General features: G+C 36.3%; 3 protein-coding genes across 9 annotated transcripts in view; 1 reads left to right on the plus strand and 2 right to left on the minus strand.

Annotated features, from left to right (window-relative positions):
• The first annotated feature begins 718 nt into the window (after nucleotides 1-718).
• nfatc2b (nuclear factor of activated T cells 2b) lies at nucleotides 719-11,315 on the plus strand. The gene is made up of 10 exons (XM_079883448.1): nucleotides 719-1,024; nucleotides 1,603-2,482; nucleotides 3,181-3,349; nucleotides 3,962-4,164; nucleotides 5,003-5,175; nucleotides 5,302-5,442; nucleotides 7,517-7,572; nucleotides 7,654-7,786; nucleotides 7,869-8,423; nucleotides 10,998-11,315. Exons 1-10 carry the CDS (start codon nucleotides 922-924, stop codon nucleotides 11,042-11,044), a joined length of 2,460 nt encoding a protein of 819 aa, XP_079739574.1. The 5' UTR covers nucleotides 719-921; the 3' UTR covers nucleotides 11,045-11,315.
• A 661-nt stretch (nucleotides 11,316-11,976) lies between these two features.
• manbal (mannosidase beta like) lies at nucleotides 11,977-14,385 on the minus strand. The gene is made up of 3 exons (XM_079884449.1): nucleotides 14,263-14,385; nucleotides 13,920-14,077; nucleotides 11,977-12,431 (listed from the first exon to the last, which is right to left on the minus strand). The coding sequence occupies exons 2-3, from the start codon at nucleotides 14,067-14,069 to the stop codon at nucleotides 12,318-12,320; spliced, it is 264 nt and encodes an 87-aa protein (XP_079740575.1). The 5' UTR covers nucleotides 14,070-14,077; nucleotides 14,263-14,385; the 3' UTR covers nucleotides 11,977-12,317.
• A 3,938-nt stretch (nucleotides 14,386-18,323) lies between these two features.
• syt2b (synaptotagmin IIb) overlaps nucleotides 18,324-22,704 on the minus strand; it is a 43,740-nt gene continuing 39,359 nt past the window's right edge. For all 7 annotated transcript variants that reach the window (XM_079884349.1, XM_079884353.1, XM_079884352.1 and 4 more), the window contains 4 exons: nucleotides 21,852-22,019; nucleotides 21,067-21,184; nucleotides 20,835-20,968; nucleotides 18,324-19,683 (listed from right to left, as the gene is read on the minus strand). In XM_079884349.1, the coding sequence (XP_079740475.1) occupies nucleotides 19,468-19,683; nucleotides 20,835-20,968; nucleotides 21,067-21,184; nucleotides 21,852-22,019 (636 nt within the window). In that variant the 3' untranslated portion in view covers nucleotides 18,324-19,467. The remainder of the gene's footprint in view (nucleotides 19,684-20,834; nucleotides 20,969-21,066; nucleotides 21,185-21,851; nucleotides 22,020-22,704) is intronic.

Genomic DNA, 22,704 nt, shown 5'->3' on the forward strand with positions numbered 1-22,704 from the left:
ATACAAACAGTCTCTGAGAAACTCAAGGAAATGCAAAAAGTGTTGCACTCTCCCCCTACACTTTCTCATGCAGTGCAGATGTGTTTTAAATGCGGTGTGTACTATATAGCCTATGATATATATATGCCACACACTGCTTGAAATGCCATATCAAGTGCTCATTTTGATTAAAAAGACGCTTTCCAAGGGCAGTCCAGTAGATGGAGCCATTGTTGTTGCTAAAGAACGCATAAGGTGGCATGAGGATGGACAGGTGTAAACGGCAGGAATCACTGTAAAAACAAAGACTCGCATCATTTGCATCTGCCATTTCTAAAAATATCCTTGGGGCGATTTTAAGAGTCTGACAGAGAATAGATCTCAGGCTAGTCGATTTATTCCAATATACTATACCTGTAAGCCTGTATTCAGGTTATCCTAAATCATAAAGGCCCAAATCGTAATTGAAACGATACATGCATTTGTTCTAAACAAGTAGCACAATGAAAGCATAACCTAGAGTCAAAATACATGTTACTCTACAGATGAATTAGATGCTCAACTCATTAAATAATTATTTAATTTATTTTCACTTATTAGAGTGTTCTGGATCATTTTCTATAACATTCTGACAACAAGAAATCGAATGCACGTTTGGTTTATTCTTAGTTTCGGTCGCAGAGGTTTCTGAGGGAGTTTCTTTTCTAACAGGAACCTGCTCAGCATCTCTCGCGCTCTCACACGCTATCGACTCATCAGTAGAGCGCGAGCACGGCTGACTGACAGTTCGTTCCGTTGCCTTAGAAACTAGCGTAACTATCGCTATAACCGTTTTTATTTCGTGGAAATTATCGTGGGATTGATTAATTGCAACCTTTTCGTTTCTTTTTACTTTTCAAATAACTTTTTTTTAAAGGGGGCGTTGTTTTGGAAACTTATCCAATGAGTAATTTATACGAAAATATCGACGGTCAAGAAGAAGTGGACTTTCCATTATTTTTATTGTACAACCAACCTGGCGGCGACTTACCTCCAGATGACCAAGGTTAGTGAATGAATATCACTAATTGTTAATCATAATTTTATTTAGACCGTTCCTCCCATAACAATTATTTTCCCTATCTTCTTATAACTTAGCCTAATTATTTTACTTGTGTACAGAATAAATAATTGTTGTTGTATTTGTCATTTACCTTACAAAAATAGTAGTATGGTAACGTACAGTAATGATACTTTATCATTCTATGGTGCTGTACGATTACCACATACTATGATACTCCAAGGTAATTCAAATAATTAAATATTACCGTCATAATATTGTAACATTTACGGTAACACTTTGCATTTCCGTTTTTGAGTTGGAGTAGACGATGCATTGGGTTCAAAAGTGGGTTACACACATTATGTGAAACCAAAAATGTAGTGGAAACTTTTCTCTGCAGCTAAACTGTTTTGTTTTCAAGTATTAGTAAAGAAGAGCCTGCTTAGTTACAGGAAACGTTCAGAAGTTTCTATTCTAAATGTTCAGTTGGTTATAATGCTATATTCCATTTACCATATTCACACAGCTAAAACATGGTGAAATGACTGATAATGTGTTTTCCTGTTTGTTTATTTTTGTAGCTGATGACTCTGGCGTCCCCTCCAACCATGGCACCAATCAAACTTCCCCATGCATTCATCAAGACCCTTCTCTTTACGGAGAAGAGTCCATTGCCCAGCTTTCCAACCATTTCCCCACCGATGACTTTCTCCCTTACGAGCAATCTGATCTCAGACAGTCTCTCGGTCACTCCTCTTTGCTTGCCGCTCACCCTGGAGCCATCCAAGGCAACCGCCCGAGAATTGAGATCACCTGCCCTGACCTGCACCACCATGACCATGTCCTCACCAACCCTGTGAACATCAATCGGCCCATGCTCACCGTTCCAGGGTACGACATGCCCTACAGGGAGAACCAATGCCTCAGTCCTGCTAGTAGCACCTCCTCTACTAGCTGGCATTCAGATGGCTATTCTCCAGGAACATACTCTCCATGCGTCTCTCCCGGAGGTGGTGAAGGAAGTCTGGTCGGAGTGACTGAAGCCGACCTTTGCCCGATGTTGCAGGCCATCCAAGCTTCAGGTTCTCCCAACACGTCTCCTCGCACCAGCATCACAGAAGACACCGTCCTGGACCGCCGTTCATCCTCTCCACGTTCTCGCTCGGCTTCTCCACAGGGGAAACGCACCTACGTTCAGACTCAAAACCTCCATTTTGTCCGAGACGACCCTCCCGAGTTCTATGCACTGGCAAACTTGGAGGATTCCTTGAACAACCTCAGCAGCTTGACTAAACCGATCCCTACTAAGATCGTCAGACCCAATCTAGAGTATTCTGTCTACACGGAAAGCCAGGCGAGCATGTTCCCACCCATGACGGAAGTGAAAAAAGAATACGCTATGGAGTCATGCTATTTCATGCCTGCCAACTGGTCCAGTCAGGCTCTCGCAGGGGTTTGTAGGTATGAAATAACCGATCAATAACCAATCAGTCAGTGACAAAGCAACAGTCTTGCATTTATTCATTTAGCAGCTGCCTTTATACACTTATAAATGAGGAAAAACACAATCAACTGATTATAACCAGCACCACAACCCATAGGAAATGAGATTTCCCAATACATCTGTAATTTCTCCCGGCAGCAATGATATTAAATGGAGAGTCATATTGGAGACTTTTGGTTTCTCAAATTTTGAATTTTGAAAAAAAGGCCTCAGTTTTACATGTGTCTCTTCTAGAATCTTAAAAATATCTCAAATTTTGTACTCAGATTTATCAAAATATCAAAAGTCAGCAATCTCAATATAAACTCAAGCATTTCTAATCAAATTCTCCAAATATTAACGGAGCTGAGCTGCTATCCATATTCATACTTTTACTGCACGACTAGTTTATCAATGTGTCTGTTTTTATTTCTTCTAATATAGTTTGGGAGAAACATCTGAGGCAAAGTCTTGAGCCTGAGCTCTGAAAGAGCAACCTTTTGAGCAATAAGTTTAATTAGTAAACCAGAATAGTGCAAAGATTCAAATGTGTGCACATCTACAGTCCTGGCCCACATGGATTTTTATTCCCAGATCCTCCTGCTTATTATGAAGTTAGTAAATCAGTGATCTGTGATGGTTATTGTGATTGACTAAACAGTATCTCATCTCTCAGTATGCCAGTGGCTGCGTTGCCTGCGCTGGACTGGCCTCTTCCCAGCAGCAGTGAACAGTATGAGCTCAGGATAGACGTTCAACCCAGACAACATCACAGGGCCCACTACGAGACCGAGGGCAGCCGAGGGGCCGTCAAAGCATCTGCCGGAGGCCATCCTGTCGTTCAGGTAAAATGAGGACAGAGCTGTGTATTTAGAAGAAGCAAAGCCGTGGGAGGGTGGAAAGGTTGGTTTTGTTTGTTTCTATAAGGATGCGTGGGGAGTGAATATGACAATTCTTGAGAATCGCTGCGTGTGAAAATGTGCAGAAACGGTTGTGTGAGCGATTTAAAGACTTGAAACTCTCTCTGTGAAGAGCTTGATAAGACAAACGAGGTGAAGACAGAGAGATAATGCAATGATTGTGGTGACGTTATTTCCCCATTACGGGCGTGAAGTTCGGTGTCTATGGTTAGGGAAATTAGCTATCGCTGTACCAATATGTCATATCATCTACACTGACTAAACCTTTCACTCAGCTTGTATGCATATCTCACACATATCAGTATTGGCATCATTACTGTTGAAAATGAAGACAAAAAGTGTTGTGACTTCATGCATACACTAAAAATGAGCAACATTTGCATTTAAATATCCAGTTACAGGAATCTTTTGTAATGCAACCTCAATCACACATTTTTATGTGTAGTGTATCTTGTGTCACATATTAGATCAGCCTTTGATTGTTAGAGTAGTGTAAAGCATGTGTAGATATAAACTGTGGTTTATAAACCGTTTCAGTTGCGAGGGTACACCGGGACGGAGCCGCTGGCTCTACAGATCTTCATTGGCACGGCTGACGACAGGAACCTCAGACCTCACGCGTTCTACCAGGTCCACCGCATCACCGGCAAGACCGTCACCACCAACAGTCAGGAGCGACTGTTGAGCGGAACCAAAATCCTAGAGTTGCCACTGGAACCCAAGGAGAACATGAGAGTTGTGTAAGAAGATAATGATAGCATATAAAGAAGACCGGGGCTAGTTGTCACATGTGGAAATTGTCTCAAGCTCTGTATCTCAATAGCTGTGAGGTTTTGAGTCAAATATACAATTCTACAAATGCTAGTCAAGTCAACTCACCTTTATCTATAAAGCGCTTTATACAATACAGATTGTTTTAAGGAAGCTTTACAGAAATAAAGAGGAAAATAACAGAATCGATGATGCAAACTTCATGAAATATGAGACAAATTCAAATTCTGCTGTAAAGCACCTCTAAAAAAAGACAATAGTGTCTTTATTTAGCGCAAGTCAGTCCAGTAACTGTAAATTTAATCAGTTATGAAACAAGCAGCTCTACATTATGAAAATTCCGTTCAATAACAGTGTTGATATTGCAAAATTTGTCAATTATGAAACAAATTTTATTCAGCTATAAAGCAGTGGTTCTGCAGCTTTTACATTTGTTGCATCGTGAACAGTTTAATACTTCATATTTGTTTTAAATGTAGCTGCAAACCTTTTAAATAGCCTATAACATGCATGATGCAGGTTCTTATTATGACAACTTACTCCATATAGTGTAAAAACAGACCAGTTGCAATGGTGGAAATGTTCAATAGCCAAACCTGGATGGTATGCACCAGAAAATACTTTCAATAATAAACCTGCAGAAATATTCTGAAAAAAAGAAAGTGACAAATAGCCTCCACTATATCTAGTTTAGGATAATAGATAGTTTCTGTTATTAGAATATAGAAAAATTGATACCAGGAAGTGATAAAAGATCCAGTGTTTTTTGAGTTTTGCATGCTAAGTCTATGTCTATGTCTATGTTAGAGTTGACTGTGCTGGTATCCTGAAACTGAGAAATGCCGACATTGAGCTGAAGAAAGGAGAGACGGATGTGGGACGGAAAAACACCCGAGTGAGAATGGTCTTCCGTGTCCACGTTCCTCAACCCGGAGGCCAGTGGCTCTCTCTCCAAGTGGCCTCACAGACTATTGAGTGCTGTACGCATTGTAACTTTTCATTTCAAACTCATCATTCTAACCATACATTTTTATGCATGTTTTTCAAAATGGTCAAATATCATATTTTCAATATTAAATGCATGAATGCCTTGGGTTGTTTTACAGCTCAAAGGTCGGCTCATGAGCATCCAGCGGTAGAGCGTCAGGACGTGGACCACTGTTCGGTTCTGGGTGGACTGCAGATGATCCTTAGGGGCCAGAACTTCACTTCAGAGTCCAAAGTCATCTTCTTTGAGAAAACGCATGGTGAGTAAAACTCTTTTTCGTTGAGAGGGTTGGTCACACTTTTACTTCACCAATGGGTATTTCAGTGGCTGTTTAGAGCAGAGATGTCGTCACTGGTGTATTCAGACAATTAAGGCACATTTAAAAAAGTTTGAACACTATCGCATTAGATGATAAACTAAAATAAATGGCTGTTGATTTTATATTCTATTATCTGATACAATAACATTAAGACATTTTTAAGTATCCAAATCATTTTGTTCAAATCAAAATCATGCTATAGGCTATTTAAACTCTGTATCTCTAGACTGAAAGACACACAAACTTCACTATGTCTACAGTTTCAGTGAAAACGAATCTGTGAAGGTATACATTTAAATAGGGAGATCCTAATCTAATTTTACATGGATGAATAGCTTTCAAAAAAAGTTTACAATGGTGGATGTAGACCTTCAACTACTATTTTTGTGCTTTAGCGTGTTAACAGCTCCAACCATCGACATTGAACTCTTTTAATATTTGACTTCTCCAGGCACTATCAGCCATCTGTGGAGAAGATTAGCATATGATTTGTTTGAAGTCGTATTGATGTGCTTTGCATGCTGAGAAAAACGGTGGTCCAGGCTGGGTTGTATGGTAGATTGCAGTCTGGTTTGGCCAACGTTTGCAATAACACAAGACAAGAGTGAAACAAAAAAGAAGATAAGCCTTGCAAAGCTTGCATAAACACACATATTCCCGCCAGTTTGTCTGTCAGTGTTTAAAGACGTCAGAAACCTCAACCAACACCTACGCACTGTACATAACGTTAATTCTAGAACAATGTTTATTGGTAGGTGATATGAAATACTTTTGGGAAGTGATAAACTTCAAATCTTTAAATCTACTTTTAACAGTTTTCTCATTATTTTACAATTATTATGCACGCAAGTTTAATAACATATTATTTGAGAGTCTACATAAAGCCAAGTTAAAAAAATTTTATATAGCATTTTTAAAACCAATGTTTTACAAAGGACAGAAGACACTTACATTGACATAATATGGAAGTAGATGCATGAAAATAAAAGTCTAATTAATTAAATAAAAACAAGTAAAATTTAAATTCAGTAAAATTAATGGATTGATTTGGGGGAAACACCAGAAATGTTCCAAAATGTCAAGACTATTTTGAGTGACAGCTGAGTGAAATCTCAGTGTCACAGAACGACCATGAGGACAATAGCATATATTAGCCGTGACTCACATTGACATCCTATAGAGATTGCCTACTCTTTCTGACGCAAGCAAAGTTTTTAGCAGCACTTTCCATTTAGGTGTGCAGTGCGGTGCGAGAGGATGTGGTTTGCTCTGCACAGATAGCATCTACAAGCAAAGAGTCTCTTTCCTTTCCTGTGCTCAAAGTGATCATTGCAGAGCAGAAGTCACACAGCAGGAGAGTGGGAGTTTCATCCACTATGCATGAAACTTTCTCTCTGTTGCTTATGTAGAAGTCACGGACCAGCTATTTGTTGTGGCTTTGAACAATAAATAGTGTGAATACACAAGGATGTGTGTAGGTGAACGGATGTAAATTAGTTCTGAGTTATAAAAAAACACGTTTTTGAAAGAAGTCCCTTAAGCTCACTAATTTTGTGAATATGTTTTAAAATGTAATTTATTCCTGTGATCAAAGCTGAATTTTCAGCATCATTACTCCAGTCTTCCGTGTCACATGATCCTTCAGAAATCATTCTGCTCAAGAAACATTTCTGATTATTATCAATGTTGACAAGTTGTGCTGCTTCATATTTTTGTGTAATCAGGAATATTTGATGACTATAACATTCAAAAGAACAGCATTCATAGAAATCTTTTGTAACATTATAAATGTCTTTACTGTCACTTTTGACCAATTGAATGAATTCTTGCTAAATAAAAGTATTAATTTCTATCAAAATAATTAGTGTAGTGTAACTAGTGTTAAGGAAATATGGATCTGTTTAAGATTCTAGACGTTATTCGTAAAGAATGAAAGAAGATAATATGATGTTTCAAATATTTATTGTTCCATGCGTGTTTTTTCTATATTCAAATGCCTGTTTTATTGTCTTAGTTGACTTACAGATATGGGAGGCGGAGGCGCAAGTTTACAGAGACAAAAGCACGTCTGTAAGCATTCAAACTAAAATAACACACAATGGTCTTCAATAATGGTGTTTAAAAGTTTAATGTAAGCTGTGCTCCTATCAGAACCTGCTGTTCTTGGAAATCCCTCCATATCGGGACCCCAACATCTACCACCCAGTCAGAGTCAGCTTTCACGTGCTGAACGGGAAGAAGAAATGCAGCCAGCCTCAAAACTTCACCTACACACCCCTCTCAGGTGCAGCCTTCGGTTCCTTTTCCATCAAATAATCAAGTTTACGTGGCTTTTTTGTTTTAAAGTTTTAAAATTTCCTTTCCAGTGCCACAGATTAAAGCAGAGCCAGTTGAAGAATACCAGTACACACAGTTAGGCTGTCCTGTGCGTCCCATCATGGGCGTTTCTCCTCCCTCTTGTCATCTTCCAGAGGGTTGTATGATGCCCACCGGCTCGCCGTACCAGCGACCTCAATCCGGCATGTATCCTGGTGTCCCACAACACCACCTCGAGCACGCATCCATTCGCTACCAGATGCCAGGAATCCTCTCTGGCTCCCCGGGTCATGCTTCATGTATGGGGGCCACACACAGTGTGACCTCAGTGTCTACGTTTGTGCCTAACGCTTACCAGCACACCATAGCAGGTGACAGCATCCAAACGGCCGCCTCCTTATTTCCTACCCTTGATGTCTCTGATCTGTGCTCCGCCGGGGCCCATCAGAAGGCGTATGGCTCGAGGGCGTCCCCCACCACAGGGAGGTCCCCACCCGCCCGAAGCCATCAGCAGACATACCTGCCCGTACAGCACCAGAGGAACATCAGTCCTGTCAGAGTCACCATCAAGCAGGAGAACCTGGATCAGGCCTATCTGGATGATGGTTTGTGGGCATCATTACTCTGATCAATCAGTATTTACAGTCCAACCAATTATTCAGACACCGGATATCATTTTTGATCATTTTTTACTAGTGTGTGCAGGACACTGTAGTTCATTTATGTAAGTGTGGATAGCAAAATAAAGTAAACTGTGACATTATACCCTATACTACCAGTAACATTTATACAAATTTGGGACCACAAATGTATTCAAAAACTTTGACCTTATCAAGTGTGTTTTCTTTAATTGCTAATGCTGTTTTTACACACAGACTGAACTAAATGAAGCATTGCTTGGTGATTGGTTGAGCTAAACTGGTATTATCTAATTGTGTAGTTAAATTTAACAGCTGACAGATATTCAACATAATTCATGTGTGAGACAGTCTAACTGAAGGATGGACAAAACCAGTCAAATATCAACTGAGTTCTTGTCATACCATTTTCTAAACTATAGCGAATAAACTGTGATAATGTGAGAAATGTTGAAGGTGTCTGAATACATTTTGGTTTGACTGTATAATGTGCTCAATTCTAACGCTTCAGTTAGAATGTAACAGTCAGGTTCCGGAAGTTTAAATCATAATCATTTTCTCGTAAGGGAAGTGGATTTTTAGAAATAACTTATAAACTTATCAAGACCTACTGTGAGCTACGAGATTGTTAACTGATGATATTTGCTTTTTTTTTTTAAATAAGCATGTTTAACAGCTCAAATCCTGGTGAGAAACTACATCACCCATGATTCTGCAGACAAATCTCCTCCAATCACAGAACTGAAAAAGGCAAATTGTGCCAAAAAAAAACAATTTAGTGCTCATCCACTCCCATGAAGCGCTGTGAATGACAGAATACGCTCTCAACCTAATATACATATTATATACTGGTATACAGTACCGATGCAGTAATTTTTGAATCATTACATCATTCATTTGTTTTTGAAAGAAGTCTCTTCTGCTCATCAAACCTGCATTTATTTGATGAAAAATACAGAAAAAAACTGTAATATTATTCCAATTTAAATTGTATTTATTTCAATATACTATAAAATATAATTTATTTCTGTGATGAAACGCTGAATTTTCATCAGCCATTACTCCAATCTTCAGTGTCACATGATCACAAATCATTTTAATCTGCTTATTTATTATCAGTGTTGGACACAGTTGTGCAGCTTAATATATATTTTTGGAAACTGATACTTTTTTCATGAATCTTTAATGAATAAAAAGTTAAAAAGAACAGCATTTATTCAAAACAGAATGATGCTGAAAATTAGCCTATTTTAAATTGTAATAATATTTAACAATATTACTGTTTTTTCCCTGAATTTTTCATCAAATAAATGCAGGTTTGATGAGCAGAAGAGACTTCTTTCAGAAACATTAAAAATAGTAATGTTTCCAAACTTTTGACTGTATAGGCTGTATATAACATATAAATATTCTAGTAGTTTCTTATTTATCCATTGTTTTAAATGTGTCTTTTGCAATGCTTCATGGAATTGTAGTTCTTTCTCTCATTAAAGCTCATTAATACACATTCTTGTACCTTCGTCAAATGATTTTCAAATACTTTTTTGCTTCAAATATTTGCAAAGTTTAAATAGCAACATAACATCTTCGTATTCATTTATTTGGAAGGTTTTTTTTTTTTGTTATAGACTTTCTCATCTCACCCTAAGTCACACAGACACTGGATCTGTTTCTTTTAAGAACCATAGTTTGTCCCCATTTTTAATCGCTTTTTAACTTTCATTTAAATTTAGGATTTTATATGTCACTGTTGTTGTGTGTTGATAGCAGATATTCAGTAGTTTATTTCAGAGGCCACTAATGTATGCCACTCTTATCAGGCGCCACTATATGGGTCAGTGCCTCAGGTTCTGCCAAAGCCTGTTAAATATTGAGCTCCTCGCAGACCTAAAACACACACGGGGACAAACAGGACACACTATTGATCTTTAGTATAGCATGCAATCACAAAAGCACTCGGAAATACACTTGAATTGTGTTGTTTATTCTCGTAAAGCCTGGTATATTTGATGTTGTGGGCCACATTTTAAAATCACACCACGGATGCAGATATGTTTGTATTTGCGGTGGATGTTGTAGGAGTTACAAAGCATCCCACCAACGCTCTAGCTTCTATTTCAAGCTGATTATACCTGTAAACGCCACCCCTTGTGTCCCCTAATCTAATTTTAGACTGAAAACTTTCCATTTTTAGCCCACTAACTTACCTCAGCAGAACAACAGGAAGCTCAGCCAGATAAAGAGATGAGGTTAAACTCTGTGCTGCCAGCTAGTGGAGGGTTAGTTACAGTGATGCGCAGACTGCAGTGTCCCACCGACCTTGCATTCATTCACGTCTCTGTGATGCATGTGCATCATAAAAATGTCTTGATAAAAGCCGGCAGGTGAAAATGGCTCTCAGCACATTCTCCTCAACAACACATACAGCATGACTGGAGCACAAACTGATGTTTAATCCTTAGTGTTAGAGGTTTGATCACTTCATTAATGCACACTTTATCAAAAAGCACGCACTAATGATGGTTTTATTTTTCCTTGCAGTGAATGCTGTTATAAGAAGGGACCTCGTTCATAAAAATAAGCTCTAATGTGGACGACAAATCTACATCTTCATGAAACAGCATCAGGCCGACGAGGACGTCTTGGCATTGATATCTATTTAAATTGCTTGTTTTTCATATCTATAATTTGTACACAAAAAGATGATTTCGGTAAGATCACGTTAGACATAATATCAGTGTGTTTTAATATTGTTTATATATAAAATGCCTATTTTCTCAAATCATGTTTTTAATCAAAGAGCGACCTTGTGTGACATATTTATCAGTGTGCATTTCAAATAAAATGTTTTAAAGTGGCTGTTACTTTTTTTGTTGGAACAAACCGAAATGAAAACTAATCGAATAAGTTAGTGGTTACTATTAGATATTCTAACACAGCTGATGCCGTAATGATGCATATTTGTGTTCTTAATTTATGTGAGCATTATGAATGCTTTTCTGTAATATTTAAAATGCAAAACAGTTTTATATTTATGTTTCAAGAGCTCAAATCATTCATGAAAATATTCTTAAGAAACAAGTCAGTTATCAAGTTCATTTGAGTTTTAAATGCAATTCTCAAATACTTCAGCACATAACTATATTTGCCCATTCATTAACCTCTTTTTAAGTAGCAAGCATCTCTTGATCATGATGATTATTGCTCATTTAAGAGATTTTATTAGCTAGATTATAAACATAAAATCTAGTAGTAATGTATTATATATTGACATCATTATTATTACTTAATCCAACTAGGAACAATCCATTTTTAATTTTAATTTTAAAAACATAAGAGCATTCTTATGTATATTTGGGAATACACCATTTTAGATAATATATAATCAATCTATAAAATATGTTATTTAAATAATTTAAAAAATATTTCTTTGTAAATATCGTGTGCCATTTGAATATTACCCCTGGATACTATTATTGAACACAATCACCACATTGTTGAACAATTATTGAACAGTTATCACCACAGAAAGAAACGAGCAGAACTCAGTTTATTCAGATGAATGTACTTAAAATAACACTAAAGATTATTCAAAAACACTGATACATATATAACGTGTGCAAAAAAAAACACTGTTTTGAAGAATGTGGCAACATCCGAACTGAAATCAGATGTTATAATGTCTGAACTACACAATATCTCGTTGGATCCAGATCCTCTAATGCTGCTGTAAGTCAATCCATCATCTGTGAGTTGATCAGATCCACAGCTGAATCCTCACACAAGGTTCCTGCTGCACCTTTAATGTTTCCCGCATTCATATTCACTCAGTCAGGCAGTATACACACACACACACACACTCTATCTCTTCTTCTTGCTCTCCTTTTTCAGTTTCTGTCGGATTTGTTGAACGGGTCCCTTCGGCTTGCGGTTCTGCTCAGAGCTGCGAGTGTCGACCGGCTCCGACGGCTCCACCTAGACTCATGAAATACAAAAGAATAAAGTTGAATTTTCAAGCCCCTTATGGCAAGACACTAGAGCTGAACAGGTTACACATTTTAATTAATAGATATCACCATACTTCCCCAGTTGATTAATCATTACTACATTAAGACAAATGTTCAGCTTTACAAGTTTTGCCTGTAGTGTCTTGTTGACATAAATAAATAAAAAAGTCATTTTTATTGTTACAATAATTATTTTAAAATGTCTACATGTAAATCTAAATAACAAACTTGTGAAAAGATGTATACCCGTGAGTAACACTTTGAAGCTGTAACTTAGTTTAAATTTCATGTTATTTTAATTTCTCCAGTTGATGGCAGCAATCTCCATTAAACCATGGCATATTGTCCATGTTATCTCCATGAATGAAAATGAGAAATGTGGATTTATATATATATATATATATATATATATATATATATATATATATATATATTACATGGTTTGGCTGAATTCCAATGTAGAATGCGGTCTGTTATTTCTTGATAACAGACCGCTGCGAGCTATAACAGACCGTTGCCATGCAAAACAGCGCGTTGCTATGGACGCGGAACGGACTATTTTCTTTGGCGGAAGCAATACAATCGTTTTTAAAACAATAAACTCCTTTTTAAATCAATAATTTGTGTCAAATTATTTATTTATTTTGTAGGTAGCCATGTAATAAGCGGGATAATGTATAGAGAGGCGGTCGTTATAGCGAATAACAAGCCCTTCAGGCTGTCAAGACCCCTCCGCTTCGCGTCGTGGTCTCGTTCAGCCTGTCGGGCTTGTTATTCGCTATAACGACCGCCTCTCTATACATTATCCCTTACATATTACATGGCTTGGTTGAATTCTAATGTAGAATGCGGTCTGTTATTTCTTGATAACAGACCGCTGCGAAGTATAACAGACCGTTGCCATGAAAAACAGCGCGTTGCTATGGACGCGGAACAGACTATTTTCTTTGGCGGAAGCAATACATTCGTTTTTAAATCAATAAACTCCTTTTTAAATCAATAATTCGTGTCAAATTATTTATTTATTTTGTAGGTAGCCATGTAATAAGCGGGATAATGTATAGAGAGGCGGTCGTTATAGCGAATAACAACCCCTTCAGGCTGATTCAAGACCCCTCCGCTTTGCGTCGGGGTCCTGTTCAGCCTGTCGGGGTTTTTATTCGCTATAACGACCGCCTCTCTATACATTATTCCTTACATATTTTTTTTAATTAAGCAATAAGCCCCATGAAGTCGTGTTTTACAGTGGATTTATAACAGCTAAGGGGCGTTGTTAGGCACGACGCGGAGCGGAGTAATACTAATGTAATGCGGTCACAGGTGAATGCGGATGTATGTTTGTTGAGTAATTTACTTCGAACGCGGCTCAGCCAATCAGAATCAAGGACTGGAACTAGAAGATTTTGGCCGGTGTCAGACATCACGACAAAACTGTAATTATATAACTTGTCCGCACCTGTTCGTGGCTCTTGGATGTGGGTATAATTACAGCTAAAATGCAGATGAGTTGAAAAATGGCCCCTAGAAATAATCCATAACGCAAGAGACTCTCGAAGAATGTGGGTTCGGGAACCTCCGGAGGAGAAAGATCCAGATCTGCAGACATGATGCAGCCTGAGGATAAACACACGTTACTCAACAACACACTCACAAGAACATCGGGCATGGTATTACCATGGTAACTTACGTCTTCGTCAGACATCGAAAAACAAGTTAGGCAGTGTTAAACTGACACGTAACGTTACGGGAGAGCAGTGTTAAAATATCATACATCTATAAATCAAAAACAAACCAGTTACCTGGAGATATAAATCGTGTTATGGAATATTGGGAATTAGTAAAACAGCAGAATCCTTTGTTTGTTGTGAGATTTAAGATAAACGCATCCAGTGCTTTGTCTCGAATGCGTTTGAGTTTCTGTCTTCATTGAGCTTTACTGCCTCCTGCTGCACGGGAGGACACATCTCACAAACATGTTCAGCAGCAGATTGTCAGATACGGTGGGCTTATTTGAATTCTGTATGATTTGAATTCAAAATTATTTATTTTACGTTAATCGGTGCCATTATTCAGGTGTAAATTATTGATCAGAGCACATCTGAAGTGGACGGGCTTTGTCACGTGGTAGCCGTTACTTTTCTCAGCACTGACAGGATTGACCAATCACAGTGAATCAACGTCACCAACAGTCACGGTCTGTTTTTATTTGATTTTTTTAGTCTATGATTTTTAAAACTGGACAATAGTTATTTTAGTGTAATATATCTTGTATCAACGCCTGGAAATTGCCAAATAAGTTTTGTGTTAATAACAAAATTAAGGAAGTGTCTTCACAAAATGTATATCCTGCTAAGCATGTTTTGGAAAGATTTAAGCTTAATATTTCATATACATGTGAATTTTGTGCACTAGAAAAATAAACTATTTTGCATCTTGTTTCTTCACTGTATTTACTCAAGATTATTTTTGGAAAGATTCAGAAACCTTTAGCAATAGAAAATTTGTGAATGATAGAAATTTGTGTCTTTGATGTGCTTTTTCTGTATTTAGAATGACAGGTTGGAATGTAAAGAACTATGAAGGACTAAAAGTGACAGAAGGAAAAATAAATAAATAAATATATAAATAAATGTATAAATACATATAGAAATGAATAAATAAATAAATACATGCAAAAATACAGAAATAGCCCTTTATATTACCAAAATGTATTTATTTTCACTATTATTTCTGCATTTATTTATTTATTTCTACTTTATTTATTTATTTATTTATTTTTCCTTCTGTCATTTTTAGTCCTTCATAAAGAACAACAGTTCTTTATACAGTTATTTAAAATACATATACATAAAGAATAAGTGGGCTCAGTGCCAAATTTTTCACATTTTATAAATTACTTTATATGTAAATCTTTTGTAACAAACTACAATCTTGTAATGCTTTGAATGCACTGGAATTAAAGTTTTTCTTTTTCTTCATTTCCTAGCAGCTAATGTTAATGTGATCATGTGAGTATGTAACAGGCCTACCTCTTGTTCTCATTGCATTGAATAAAGTAAAAAAAAAAAAAAAAAAAAAAAAAAAATTTATATATATATATATATATATATATATATATATATATATATTGTATATTGTATATTATAATTATTATTATTGTATATAATTAACTTTAGAAGTATTTTATATAATTTTCTTACAGGTTTCAGTGACAGAATTTCATGTGCGTGTCAGGCATGAATCATTTGAAGATTTTTTTTTGTGTGTGTGTGTGTGTATTTGATGGCGCACAAAAATGGACACAGCTTAATATGACTAGAAATGACAATATTGTTCTGTTTAAAACTTGTATCTTGCATATCCCCCATTTCACAGACGAGGCTTAAAGGTATAGTGGAGGATCTTTCCGAATTTTAGATAAGACCCGCCCTCTCCACTTTTTTAATAAGTTTGATTGATTCACCAGAATGATTGACAATTAGGAGGACCAATAGTAAAGGTGATCCACCCAGAAGTAAAAAATCCTCCACTATACCTTTAATCTAGTCCCAGACTAAAATGCATGTTTGATCTGTTTTAACTGAAAGCATCTTGCACTGACATATCATAATTTAGTCTAAAAAAATGAACATCAGTCATTTTTTTTTTCTTTTCAAAGGCACGCTTATAAAAGCTACTTAAATGTCATAAATGAACTAAAGTCTTATTCTAAGCCGTCTGTGTGTACTATAGAAACATGAATACAAATATTTCATTAAATCGCCCATCGAAACCTACCGCCATGTCTGCATTCAAGGACTGACACACACACCACTGCAAACAAATAATCTATATTTAAAAGATCTTTATTTCCTATGATTAACTAATCGTGGATAAATCTGCATGTAGACGTTCTATCGGTTGGTTTTCACATTGGTTGTACAGGATGACAAGAATAAGCTACACGAATCGCCAGAGGAAAGGCTTTCTTTTTCTTCACTGGCCCAAGTGTTCATTTGTAGAAGGGGAATTCAAAGCATGCCAAAGCATCCACGAGAGGAGTCGACGACACTGAACCTCCACACAGGACGAACGGGAACGGAAAAGGAAAGGAAGGCGTCAGTTCTTTGGAAGAGTCTTTACACGATGAATCGGGGAGTGTTAGGAGATGTTAGTAAGCTGAGATGTTGGCAGTATTGCATTGGGAAGGTCTTTGTGACTATATGATCCCATATAAGAATGGAAACCTGTCTGAACACAGAGAGGGGAGGAAGGGGCCAGTCGACTGGCATCCACAGTGTCCCAGGGAAGACTGGGATTTTGTTGCTTGCACTGCAGAGGAACACCAGACCCCTGCAGTTTTAATTCACGTCCACAGAAGAAACATTAAGACATTATTCTACATTGGTCCTAATGCAAAGTACAACACACAGAAGCAGACAAATATTCCTAAGTAGCAGTTAGACAGTCCAAGGCTGTTCAACCAAACAGAGAGTCGTATTAAAAAATGCAATTATTACACACAACAGACCGAACATTCAATGAAGGAACTGAAGGAGAATTCAATCTTTCTCTCTATCTTTGATTATTAATTATCCATCTTGGCTTCTATATGTACTTTGATATAGACAAACAATTAGATGCGCCCTTCTAACATATGGAAATGTTACATTGAATAATTCTGAATCCTATAAAACAATGTAAGGAAAATCAAGTGTAGTTATTCAGAAAATCATATGCAAACTCTCATCTCAAAAATCCCAAAATTAAATGTACAAAAAAACTAAACAAAGTTGAGCTGGTTGTTAACTGTACACACACACACTGCATAATAAAGTCATGCCATTGTACATGTGGATCACCATAATACGTCTCTTACTACGTTTTTGCAAGCAATTGTGAGAATATATGTTATTGAGAAAACATGAGGGCATCACTTTCATACCTGCCAATATTCACACCTTGCTTATATTGTGAAGAATTACAAAACAAAACCCGTCTTTGAACAGACAGTTGCGCATCATTTTGGCTCAAATGCGTGAAGGTTATGATTATTGATTTCTGTTGAGGTGTTTGTTTTCATCCAGAAACGATGAGCTCTTGCGAGGGCCCATGCATATGGCTTCTAGTTTCAGAACGCGGTTTTACACACTGTACATTATCAGATGAACCTCTGCAAACACCGTTCGGGTCACGTTTCACACCCAAATCAAAAGAAAGAAAGAAAATGCAGCCTTTTTTATCTTTGCATTGGTATCATACAAATTAAGCACATTTCCCCATTAAATTATCATTATTTTAATGCAAAAAACACGTAGTGGCCCTTAAAAAAAAAGGCTTCATTTTCTTTACGCATTTGTTTCTTCTGATTTTGTGACCTTGACATGTTTTTGTGAGATTCACCCTAACAAGACATTCCTGTAAATTCACAAACTGAACATTTTTTATTATTTTCACATCAACAGGACAGAATAAACACAGTGACAAAATACATGTTGACTGGACAATAAAAAGGAAATAAATGCAAATCAAGTCAAACTGACACCACAAGCATGAGTCTAACACTCACGTTACACACACCTCTTTAATTCAAAAGGATTTTTTTTTATTTTAAAAACTCTATATTAATATATTCTTAAATGTCTTACACCCTTTCAGGGCGATTTCATAAAATGTGCATTCAGTGCATTATATCTTTCCTCTACATTTTATTATCAAAATGACAAATGCCACACATACACAATATAATTATGCTCTATCTTTAAAACATGCTTCTATGTACATCAATTTATAGGGACATGCTGTAGAAACCGATTTGATCAATGCATATATACACAAGCATCGCTGGGGATGGAGCTGGACTCGAGTGGATCTGGATTGCTTTATTTTATATGTGGGTGAAGTTTACCACACGCCACTAACCATTCCTTTCCACTTAACACTTTGGCATCTCAGAGAGAGGAGTTTACTGAATGAGCTCAAGGCAGTGACGTCAACCAGGTATTCAAATGAGATCGTGAAAATCTCTCAAAGGAGTGCAAATTTCATTTTGGATGATCCCAGGAAACATTCACAGCCAGCTTTAGTGAACACGAAGCCTGCCAGATTTATATATGAGAGATATGAACATCTGGATTTGGCACTGTAATCGCAGCGATACAGTAAAAGAGTGTGTCTATATCTTTACACTGACTATGTGTAAACATGCTTGACTAGTGTGGAATTTAACATTAATGTACAGTATATTGCAACATCTCATGAATTATTAGCCCATGTATTCCCATTTATTGATACAGTCCTATTTAACTGCACTATTACAAAACCACAGACCTGAATCTTCTTTCTTTTGGGCACATAAACGCCAACGTGTCTGAGGCCTGATTTACTATGTAAACAACTCTGTCTTACACTAGTTACTTCTCCTGGGATGCTTAACTGAACGTGATCATTGCTTTGTTAAATGTGCAAATGTGTGGATATTTGTAACATAAACTCAGCATTATTTGCACAAAATTCCTTCCTGTTCATGAGATGAAATAAAAACCTCTAATAACATAAAATCCAGTTAACTAGCTGAAAATGTAGAATAATGTGACATGTTGAAGGGAAACTGCAAAAACAAAACAAATATTCTTACGTTTACTGATTAAAAGTCGTTTACTGATCATTTGTGCACTTTGAATTTGGACACAATCAGTGGATTTGACTGGGAAATTTAGGCTGCAAGGTGGAAAAATATAATTCTTGCTGGCTACTTTTGCTTCCATAATTTAGGTTCACATTTACATGTGCAAACGTTCTTTCTGACCAAACGTGTCACATTTTTCCATTTCTCCTGCCTCGGTTTTCGCTATGTGGCGAACATGTGATATTGTTCATCTTTTCAAGTATATTCTTTAGAGTATTCAGTGTTTTTGGTGGTCGTTATGTGAAACAAACTGGCAGCGCGCGTACGGATGAGTGTGGGGGGTCATGCAGTGCTGGGTTGGTTAGTTAGTGGGTTAGTCAGGCTGAGATGTGAGAAGTTACTTCTTGGCATTCAGGGCAGCCAGAGCGCCGTCGATATCTTCCTCTGGTTGGAGTGGATGCCACTGGGCGATTGGACGGCGCGGGTTGGCCAACATGTCGGACCAGTGTTTCAGCGCTGTGCTTTGGGCTTTGCTGCCGATGAAGATCTTCCCAATGGCATCGTTCTTGCCGATCTTGTCGTAGTCGAAGACCGTCACCACCACAATGATTTTCTAAGGTAGAGAAACAAATCAGAAAAATCATATTATATTTTAAAATATATTAAAAATGTATGACTGTGAATTAAAGCCTACATTTTTCATATTTCAATGTAGATAATGAGTTATGTAGATAACTCAATATGTTGGGTAGGTTAAAGAAAAACTACAACTCCCACCATTGGACTACAACTCTCCTACCTGGCTTCCACAGGTGTGGTAATCACTGTTAATTGTCCTGATGTGTTTGAACACAGTTAAGTTGATTGCTACATTGATTGTTTGTATGCCCTGAGGATGGTCGTCTGACCGAAAGCTTGGCTATTAAATTTGCTGAAAGGATTCAAGTGTGCAGACAGTTTTATTTATCTTTTGAGATCTTCAGTTTTGTTTGTCTGGCACCTTGTTTTTCGTGAGTGCGGTGTTACTCCTTCATCATATTTCAAACATAAAATCATAATATACAATCAGATATTATATCCTAAAGTATATACAAAAAAAAGATGTGAACCCAAACCCAATCAAAAATATTTTTGTGATCATCTTTTTACTTAATTTTAACACAAAATGTAAACTTCAATTTTGGTATATGCTAAATTACATACTTGCACATTCAGGAATATAATACAAAAAAAACTATAAACAACTTAGAATCCCTGAAAAAAGTAAATAAAGTAATTTTTTAACTATTTGTATTTTTTTAAAATATTAAAATATAAATTATAATATATAATGACATACTATAATATTTAAATATATTAAACATTTGTGACAATTCAAATCAAATTACCTATAAACATTCTTTTAAATATTAAATTATTAAATTACAATATATAATAAAATTTAATATATTAAATGTTTGTGACTATGACTACTGCACTATTTTATTATATTATATTATATTATATTATATTATATTATACTATATTATATTATTTTTTTTTTAAAAGTCTATAGATTTTGATTCACAATCTATAGACTTTTTAAAAAAAAAATAATATAATATAGTATAATATAATATAATATAATATAATATAATATAACATAATATAATATAACATAATATAATATAATATAATATAATATAACATAATATAATAAAATAGTTTAATATATAAAAATATAGTTTATTCTGCTAGAAACTCAGGTCTAACTGCATAATCTACCTGCATTTGCTCCAGAGGGATCTCAAAGCTGAAGGATTCATTGTAGTACGGGTTCAGTGTGTTCTTCTTCACTGTAGTCTTCTTCTTCTTTAGACGCTTTCCATTCTGCAATAGCTGGATCTTCACGTACGGGTCTGCCAGAGGGCAAATGTCGAGTTAATTGCATCAAATATATTAAACATTTCTTGCTGGAGACTCAGGGAGCTGGAGACTAATATATCTCAGTTCTCACCAGACAAGCCGCCCACGTCCATCTTCTTCAGGTTCTTGGCCTCGAGGATACAAACGGTCAGTTTTCCCGCGGTAGGAACGTAACGCAGGGAGATGCAGATGTCACCAAGCTTCTCAGGCTGTGTGGAAAAGATGAGAGATCATCTACAAATGCATTTGAGGAGACCGATTTAACGCATCTGCAACACAACTGCTTGCTTTCTTTTCAAATCTGGCTTGGACCAGTTAAAAATCGATGATCATAATATCAGATCATTTAAAGGGGTGGCTGAATATGATCTCACTTTTCTAACTTTAGTTAGTGTGTAATGTTGCTGTTTGAGCATAAACAACATCAAAGGGAGATATTTTCTTTTAAAGAAGTGAGAATTTACATAAACCCGCCCCCAGGAACACGTTCATCAACATCATCATAAATTCATCAACTAATCATTCAGAAATGTTGTCTGCATGTTGTCCCTTCTTCTAGAGTCTCTCCATCATTGTCTGACTCCGGTTTGAACATAAAAGGCTAAAAGTTTTGAAATTTTCAGTGCATGTCTGTGTGAGTGCAAGCTCTTGAAGCTCCGCCCCCTGTGCCGGGAGCAGCAGCTCATTTGCATTTAAAGGAACAGACACAAAAACGGTGCGTTTTTGCTCACCCTCAAAAAGTGACAATTTTAACATGCTATATAAAAATATCTGTGGGATATTTTGAGCTGAAACTTCACACACACACTCTGGGGACATCAGAGACTTATTTTACATCTTGTGAAAAGGGCATTATACCAGCCCTTTAATACTCACCTCCTCTTTCTCAGCGTTTTCCAGGTCTCTCCACTCTTCAATCGGCTGACCCAGATCCAGAGTGTTCATGGGTAGTTTCACCTCACCGATGATGTCGTGTTTGGAGAAGCGGTCATAGTCATACACACACATGACCAGTGTCTTCCCACCCAGCTCCTCGTACGGCATCTAACATGGAAACCATTGAGAAGAATTGACATACACAGATTTCAAACCGAGTGATAAATCTGAGTGTAGAACATAATGTCCTTTGAGTATTGTTATATAAAGGAGATGTAAACTGTTCTGCCAAAGATAGACAGATAGATAGAAAGGTATAGAGAGAGAGATAATCAAATAGTACATCTTAAAATATATTTTAGAATTTTTAGAGAAAATTAAATATATTCTTATAAAATGTCTAAGCCTATAAACATTTTTAAAATATTAAAATATAAGATTATCATGTATGATTAAATTGTATAATATATTATGTGAATTAAATGTGAATTAAAGCCTGCTTTTTAATTTTTAAACTATTCAAATATAAAATCATAATAAATAATCTATTATTATTATTATTATTATTAAAAACAAGCGACTTTGTGAATCCAAACCCATACACTTATATATATAATCACATAGTATAATATCTTAAAATATATTAAAACTTTGTGACTATGCCAATCAAACCTATAAAAATGTATATATATATATATATACACATTTATAATATATAATCAAATAGTATGATATATTAAAATATATTATAAAATGTACTAAAATTTAAACAAAGCCTTTTTTAAACATATATATATTAGGGCTGTCAAACGATTAATCACGATTAATCGCATCCAAAATAAAAGTTTGTGTT

Source organism: Squalius cephalus (genome assembly GCF_949319135.1).
Source record: "Squalius cephalus genome assembly, chromosome: 10".
NCBI lineage: Eukaryota > Metazoa > Chordata > Actinopteri > Cypriniformes > Leuciscidae > Squalius > Squalius cephalus.